Source organism: Adiantum capillus-veneris, chromosome 10, assembly GCF_014529385.1.
Source record: "Adiantum capillus-veneris isolate H3 chromosome 10, ASM1452938v2, whole genome shotgun sequence".
Taxonomy (NCBI): Eukaryota; Viridiplantae; Streptophyta; class Polypodiopsida; order Polypodiales; family Pteridaceae; genus Adiantum; species Adiantum capillus-veneris.
Window position 1 is genome coordinate 89,053,595 of NC_140940.1, and position 8,782 is coordinate 89,062,376.

General features: G+C 39.3%; 1 protein-coding gene across 1 annotated transcript; it reads right to left on the reverse strand.

Annotated features, from left to right (window-relative positions):
• Nucleotides 1-1,090: 1,090 nt before the first annotated feature.
• On the reverse strand, nucleotides 1,091-8,031 carry LOC147449221 (laccase-22-like). The gene is made up of 7 exons (XM_086522576.1): nucleotides 7,677-8,031; nucleotides 6,386-6,537; nucleotides 4,859-5,106; nucleotides 4,239-4,367; nucleotides 2,592-3,175; nucleotides 2,065-2,428; nucleotides 1,091-1,503 (listed from the first exon to the last, which is right to left on the reverse strand). The coding sequence occupies exons 1-7, from the start codon at nucleotides 7,785-7,787 to the stop codon at nucleotides 1,373-1,375; spliced, it is 1,719 nt and encodes a 572-aa protein (XP_086378702.1). The 5' UTR covers nucleotides 7,788-8,031; the 3' UTR covers nucleotides 1,091-1,372.
• Nucleotides 8,032-8,782: the final 751 nt, after the last annotated feature.

Here is an 8,782-nt window from a genome sequence, read left to right on the forward strand (position 1 = left end):
TTTGGTGATTTCAGTCAGTTGAGTGTAGCCTGAGTTAGATGTGAGTTGTTAGTTGTTTTCCAAGAGATTGACAACCTCTTGTAGCCTCTATGCACTAGTCGAGTCAGCTTCGTCTCATGGTTTGACAAATTAATCGTGGTTCTTGCTAATACTGCAATAAGATAGGATGGTGAGGTTAGACATGCGTCCCACAGTTGGTTAACACAATATGTATGGTAATTAGCATACCTATTATGCTTTTTAACATACCTAGTATGCTAGATACATAGCTAGTATGCTCAATTTCATGATAAGGATGTTGTCTACCAGAAAGTGATTATGCTAGTTTAGCATATGGAGTTTGCTAGGTATCATACGGAGTATGCTAGTTAGCAGGCCTTGAGTTCTAAATAGCATACAAAGTTAGTTGGTCAACAAAAAAGGTATGCAAGTTAACACCACTTATGCTAGTTAAGACCTAGTATGCTCACTAGCATGATGGGTATGCTATTTAAGACAAGGGTTATGCTAGTTAGAACTAGCAGTTGGGCTGGGTATGCTAGTTAGCATACTCCATATGCTAACCAGCATACTTCATATGCTGGTTACCATATAGAGTATGCTAGTTAGCATGCCTTGTGTTCTACCTAGCATACAAAGTTAGCTAGTCAGCAGTACAAGATGTATGCTAATTCACATCATATATGCCAGTTAGCACCTAGTATGCTCAATAGCATGATGGGTATCCTAATGCATATAATAGTTCGCATAGTAAGTATGATAGTTAGCATAAAAATGATATCCGGGTTAGCTTGTTGCTAACATCCACACTTTTTTTCCAAATAACAAGCCTTATCATCCCTAGAGGGCTCTTCAAAGTACATTTAAGCCTAACATAGGGAAAGAGTGTCACCACTCCTATCTTAGTGGGTAGTCGACATATTCCACAAGCACACAATTACTTCCACAATAAATTTGCCCGTCCATCATTCGATTAACACTAGAGATGCGTCTCTTTTCCATATGGCATCTAGACACAAGTCACCATTAGAATAGGAATCAAGAAAGGTGTGATTATACCATCCAACATTGATTGGGTATGAGAGCCCCATCTAGTGAAAGGATAGCACCCATTGATTTTGTATCAATTTCAAGCCTTTAAAAAAAAATCACGGTCATGATAAATAATTATTATTATTACAGAGGATTGCCGGTCAAATGTATTTATACATAATTATTATTACAATCAAATGTATAGCATTCCTTATTATTCCTCTTAAAAAAGAAACGGTGACATTGCAGCGAGGAGGAGGCTTGCAATTTTATTACACCATCCCCTTTTCCACAATGTCGCTTGAGCTGAAATAAATGGTCCTCCAATATTAATGCATGCTTAGCACGGCGGCATATTTGCAGGAGGTGGAGGCAGTGTTTCATTCTTTCCTTGCCCATTCTTCACAATGAAGGCGGTACTCATCCCCCAAGTTGAATGCAAGTCAAAATGACAATGCATAAACCATACACCTGAGTTCCAAACACAAAAGGAAGATCTCTTAGAATACCATGTCCATTTCCCTACACCTGAGTTTCTGTTTTGGGCCAAAATATATGCACACATATACACCGACACCTTGGGACTCTTCCCCACATATGCGTGGGTGGGGAGCGTGTATACTCACAAGAAGTTTTGGACAAATTCTCACAATAATTCCCACATTGTGACTTACCTCAACATCATGAGTTTCTATGAGGGAAGCACCGCATACCTAGCTAGGTATGCAGTGCTTCCCTCACAGAAACTCACAATGTTGTTCATTGTATGAAAAACACTGGAAAAGACTCCATTTTCCTACATGAGAAAATTTCTAAATCTTCTTGTGACGTACATGCACACATGCATACACACAATTGTAGAGTATGATATATGCCTACATACATTGATAAATCAACAAATAACTACATAAGATTTTAGATTTCTATGAACATTGATATACAAGCACACTATACACATGCATGTGTACATGGATTACTCCACATATATACTGTATGACAAATACTTGATCCTTGAGAGTGAGACTACGTTACCTGGATTATTGGTAGTGAATCGAATTGCAGCCCAACCACCCGACGGGACGGCAATTGTGTTACGAAAAGGAGGGTCTCGGAGATTGAAGGAGGGTGCATGCAAAGACGCATTGTAGTTGCCAAAGCCTTCCCCAATTATGAAGAAGTTTTGGCCATGCAAATGAATAGGATGGATATCATATCCTAATGAATGTGTGTTTTGGAACACAATTTGCACAGTTTTTCCAAATTCTAGCATTGTCACTTTGGTGCCCAGGTTGGACGTTGAAATGTCCCTTTCCTCGATGCCTGTGTAGTTGAACTCATAAGGTGGCTTTTTTGGGAAGTCTGTCTCATACACCCCATTTATGTGATTGTAATAAGCCTGCATCCATGATCATAAGTTTGTTTCAACTTACAACCAATGTAAAAATGCAAGTTTAGAGCAAGGGCAAAATTAGGCAAAGGCCTGTGATTTTCTCATTGTACATAGCCTAAAAAGAAACTTAAATTAAAGCAAAACATATGAACATGTTTAGAGTACATACCTCCAACAAAGAGATTTGAGGAAGAACGAATGTTTGGTTGTTGATGCTAGTTGTAATACGTTGACTAGGATACGGAGGCGACAAGCAAGTAGGGCAAGGCAAAAATGAATAGCTAAGAGTGTAGAGGAAGTCATAGTGGACTTCTTGAGGGATACTCATGGTATAGTAACCTCTAAGAGATTGGGTGAAGTTGGCAACATAGAGGCTATCATTAAAGGCAGGCAATGAAGGTAGTTGTAGTTGAGAGAATGAGATATTGGAGGCTAGGGAAGAGCTGTAAGTTAGGACCGCTGTTGCCGGGATCTGAGGATATGGTACATTTGCAATGTTACTGTTTGGATTGAACACTGAGCATGCCATATAGTAATTCCCTTCTGGTTGGTTTGCAGTTATCAATATATCATTTGTTTGCCCCGGGGCAAGCATCACCACATCTGTTTCTAGAGGTTGTGTATATTCTGCATCTGCTCCTACTAGAGTAAGTGTGTGATTTGCTATTGCAAAATACAATGCAAAATTGAGAGCCGCATTCACTAGTCTGAGCATGTATGTCTCCCCCTTCGTCACTCGAAACCTTTGCGTCACTACATGAAACAATTAAGATAATCAAGATACACTTTCAAGCACTCTGAATATGCAAAATTGATCACTATTAAGATATGCTATAATTTGAGTAATTTTAAGCACATTATTGCTAATTAATATGAAAGCAAGAGACTATTTTGGCTTGCCCTGGTTGCTGGTAAAGCCTTAGCATTTGGGTGCCTTAAATTGCCCTTGGCCATAAGATCACTTGCAGTGTCTCCAAGTTTCCATCTAGTCAATACAGCATTTTGTTACAAATGCACATTGCAAACTAGTTGATTAATCATGTAATTCCCTACAAGCTGAGATCATGCTCATGTTCTCTCTTGGGCATGGCAAGGCACATTTCCTCCCCACCCTAGCTACAAAACCCGCTAGTCCCCCTCCCCCGCCCCTGCCTTGCAACACACACACACACGAAAAAAAAGAAGAAAGACACACCCACCCATCACTTCTTCTTCTTCTTCTTCTTGATCTCAAGAAAGACACAATGTGTCTTAAGATGATATGCTCAATCACGAAGATGCACCACATATCCTCCCCAATATGTATCATTAGTCTGTATTATTCAATTAGAATTTGTGGAGCTTGAACCCTCAACCTCGACGACACTATTGAAGCACCCTATCAAACTAGCTAAGCTATTCCAAGATTGTATTAATTTCTCACTCAATGCTTGAACTCAATACCATCTTCTCATGATCTAGGTAGCATTCCCTCACAGAATCTCATGACGTTGAGGTAACTCACAATGTGGGAATTATTCTGAGAATTGGTCCAAAAACGGGGACCGCCGGCCCGGTTGGGGGGCCGGCGGTCCCCTGCCCCCAATCATACCTAGCTAGGTATGCGGTGCCTCTCGAGAAGAAGCTCATGATGTTATTCATTGTATGAAAAACACTGGAAAAGACTCCGTTCTCCTACATGAGAAAATTTCTAAATCTTCTTATGAAAGGTGACTATGGTTCAAGTAGATAAGCTAGGTATAGCATTGAGGCTAAATAAGCATTGAGATGGACCTAGTAGGGAAGGAGCCCTAGAAAGAGGATTTTGTATACTTACAGTGTTGTGAGCATTTATAAAGTGCCCCCGGGTAACCATTTATTGTCATTGCATTGGGAATATCATATCCTCTGCCAATATCCAAGGCATCCTGAAGTACATCTCCGACATCCGCAATCCACCACTCCCCTAAGAGATCAAAAAGGAAAAACCATTAGCTTCTCTTCAAAAATATTTGAGCCATTTCTCAAAAAGATACATTTTCTTGGCATTGATTTTTAAGGTTCTTAGAAAACATTAGCTGATTGCTTGAAAAAAACCCATTTTCTTGGCCTTGATGTTTAAGGTCAAACTATGAAACAACCATGATTCATGCCAATATTTGCAGTATGTATCTAGGTTTATAATTAAAATGCCCATTTTTTTTTCCTTGAAAAGTAAGGTTTAATGAAATAACAACTGAGATTTTCCATTTAAAGTTGGATAGCTAGACTACAATCCAAAATATGGGAACCATGAGTTGAACTCATAAATTACCAAAACATTTTATCATTTTGCAATTTAAATATTGATTGTCAAGCTTGCGAGGATTTTGAAGATGCCAAGAGAATTTTAAGTGTTCTTGTTTACTCTATGGTGAGGAAAAAAGGCTTTATAATTCCTAAAATATGAGAAATTACCTAGAATTATTATATGCTCATGATTTGGCTTAATGGAAGGAATATAGGATGGCTTATGGCGTGGCCGAATGACGATGGCACCGTGAACAGTGGCACGCAACCACTCAATGTGTGCATGCCAGAAGAGGGTGCCTCTTTGCTCCACGATTTGAAATTCAGACACAAAAGATCGACCAGGTTGGATGGGACATTGTGTTATATATTCCGGTCCATCTACCCAATTAGTTAGAACTTGAAGGACACCATGCCTGCAACAACAAAACTTAATTAGGAAACTTAGAACTAGGCATCACTAAAACAAGTGGTCTGATTAATTTGCAAATCAATCACATTATAATTAAGAGCTTCTTTAGAAAATCTTCAACAAGCAACACGAACAAAACTTTCACTTAATTATGTCACTAATCACACCAAATAATCACTTTCACTTAACTATGTCACTAATCACACCAAATAATGTTGGATGCACTCACTCAGTGATGGCTATTTTATCCAAATCTTACAGCTATAATATCAAAATGTTTTATCGAAATCTTACCTTTTTTGGTTCCCTTCTTAATTCCCCATAACGTTTGGGTTTCTTTGGTTGTCTCTTTTCTTTTTCTTTAAGGGGGAGGGGGATGGGATTTTCTTTGAGGGCAAAATTTACATTCTAGTCCTTAGCACTAAGTAACACCCATATTTAAGAAGGGAAGGCAATGGGATCAAAGGCAGAGAAGCTCACGTGCGAAAGCCGAGAAGATCGTTGTCGTAAATATCACATCAAAAACTAAACTTGGACACGCACTAAACCTGGACAGCTTGGGCAATGCATGTTAATGCACAATATAATGTTGTAAAACGGGTTGTGGATACACAATGCATGCGCGAGTGAGGTGGTTAGCCCATGTGACTCTAAACCCGATCCGCGATGTCACTGGTTCAAACCTCTTTGCCGCACCTCGTTTTTCCCGTTGGCTAGATTTAATGCGCCTCACTTTTTTGGTGGTGCGCCTCGTTTTCTCCGCTAGCCAGGTTTAGCGCGCCTCGTGATCCCGCCCCTCAATGCAGAGCGTCGATCCCATTACTTCCCCCCGCATTAAAGTTGAGTGTTACTTAGTGCCAAGGCATTCTAGTCCCAAAAAGAAGAACACATGATATCATGTGGACATAACGCGGACAATGGTCTCTCTCTCTCTCTCTCTCTCTCTCTCTCTCTCTCTCTCTCGATCATGTGTGAGGAATTATAAGAAGAGGACATTGGAATTTGATCATTTTATCACCCAACTGTCGTGAATTGGCTATCCTAGTTCCCATTTTTAGAACAGGTTCCGGTGCGAGCATGATCAGTGAATAGAACTTGAGGTCTCTTGGGATTGTTCCTATGGCATTAAAAATCTCTCTCTCTCTCTCTCTCTCTCTCTCTCTCTCCATATTTTGCAATTAATAATTCTTGCAAGCTGCATTAAGTGTAAATTCATAGACATATATAATGAACTTAATAAATGGATAACTTAGACAATTCAAAGAGGCTCAATATGTCATTACCAATGGATTGTGACATTGTGTTCAACCAAGTTGGTAACATTGAAAATGATGTGATCTCCTTCTGTTACTCGCACGGGTGGGCCTGGGAACTTGCCATTTACTGCTATTATTGATTTGTTGTGGCAAAGGCGAGACACGTTCACATAGTCAATCTGAGGCAATAAAACAAGCACAATATTTAGGCTACAACTCATAAAAATGAGTGATGCATTCTTCCACTCTTGTAGTCAATATGGTGCACCACAATATCGATAGATGTTTTATTTATGCAAAGTGAGAGGATAACACAATATCTTACATTGAAAACTAACTGATACATTCCCATATGTAGAATGAGTAGATAAAACTTTACAAATGTAAAGGTAAAGTGAAGATAGAAGCTTCACTCTGTGCGTGCCCAGGTTCAATGCCTACGAGGTGTGCTCGCCCCCATTTTTCAATGTGTTCGTTGTAGGGTGGGGATGACCAAGGGCACCTACATATTGTGGATAAGCATTTTCAATAGTCTATAGGAGTGTGGAATGTGCATAATATTACCACTAGGGCAGACAACGATGAGTCCAACCTAGTACACTCTCCTATACATAATATTGATAATCATAAAGTGGTCGCAAAAAACGTGCAACTAGCTGACATATTGTCTAGTTTATACTCCTATAAGAGATCCTACCAATGTTAGAAGGATTGCCACAATACACTTCTACCTATGTAGGGAGAATCTGTCGCCTCTAGATATCCACAAAGAGGTCCTACTTCGTAGACATTGTATGTTACTAGGTGTGAATAAAGACAAGATGTTAGTGGCAATGCATGTGGTGACAATTCAAGCAAGGTATGTGTTACTTTTAATACACTAAGGTTCTAGTGATAGTGAGTTTGTTTTAGTGACGCATGGTGCCACTATCAAGGATATGGCATTACAATGGACGGTGGCGATATTGATACAACTAAGGGTGGTGACGAACTGTAGCTACGATAGTGGTAGCACAAAATTGCTTTGTGGTATTTGTTTACAAAGGTTGAATGAACCTCTTCTTCTTACGGTGTAATGCTACACTTGCTTCATTGGGTAACAGCTCTCTCTCTCTCTCTCTCTCTCTCTCTCTCTGTCTCTCTCTCTCTCTCTCTCACACACACACACACAATGACTTGCTTTACCTACACCTCAAATTATGGTTACCCTCAATGGAGCTCCAATGCTTACTTTATTTAGACTAAATTTCCCGACTCAAACTTGCCATTATTTGAAAGAGAATAAGTAAATGAAGAAGGAAACAAGGGAGGCTCTTACAACAAAATTGACGTGGCGACGTGTTGCATGTGTTGTAGAGAAGTGCAACACCAAGCAAATCAGCAGCAGTTGGCCTATGAAAGCACTGAATTGCCTTGAGTACTTTCTCATATTTAGCAGTGTTGTTAGTTTACAATGAATGAGAGAATATATATTACACAACGAAATAATTATATCTTCGCGCCCGCAATTGAGAGTGCTATAGGTGATAGAAAAATTAAGCCATAATTTGCTAAAAAAACGGATACTTAAAATGGTTGAGCTTATAGATAGAAACAATAATTAAGGTTATTGCGGCTATATACTTACAAGCAGCAGCTTTACAGCAAAGTCTTGTGGGTATATTGTACTGTTAATGTGCAGAGGCTATGCACAAACACAAATTCAGGCATTATAAGGAGCGCATCAAGGCAATACCTATGACGCAGAAAAAATCAAGGCTATGTCACTTTCTTGATTTACGTGCCGATCGAGTCTCCTATCCCCGACCCGACTTTTAAGCTTTTTCTTCCTTTACGATTGAGCACCTACATTAGATTCCCCTTTTAATCTAATTTCTTTGATAAATTAAACAGTATTATTTACATCATGCCTTAGGGTAACTTCTACCTTTGGAAGGCCTTTTTAATTCCCCATAACTTCATAAGGCAAGCATGTTTAAAAGTTTGTAAATTGTCTTTTTCTTTCTTTTCGATGCTCTGTTGGCTTTCTAAAATAAGCCCCACCGATGAAGAAATTTGTGATTGATTTGAAATTTTCTTTGCTGTCTTAGTTTGCTCTAAGAGCTTCTTATGGGAATTTGTGCTCTCAAGTCCACCGTGTAGCTAACCCCACCTAACCCCACCATCTACAAGCATGACGTCAATCGCGGCATATGATTATTTTGAGTTAAGAGTTAATCAAGCTCAAATGAGCATCTCAAAAGAAAACTAGTCTTGCTTGGTGGGCCTCGCTATGTAACATCTATAGAATATAGCAGAGCATTTTGAAATTGACATTTAACATCGCTCATTGAGTGGAACAAAAGCATGACTAATTTGGCAATGGCGGCACTGTGTGGAAGGCATCTATACATTTGGAAGATACTGTCGTTTTTTTTTTTATAG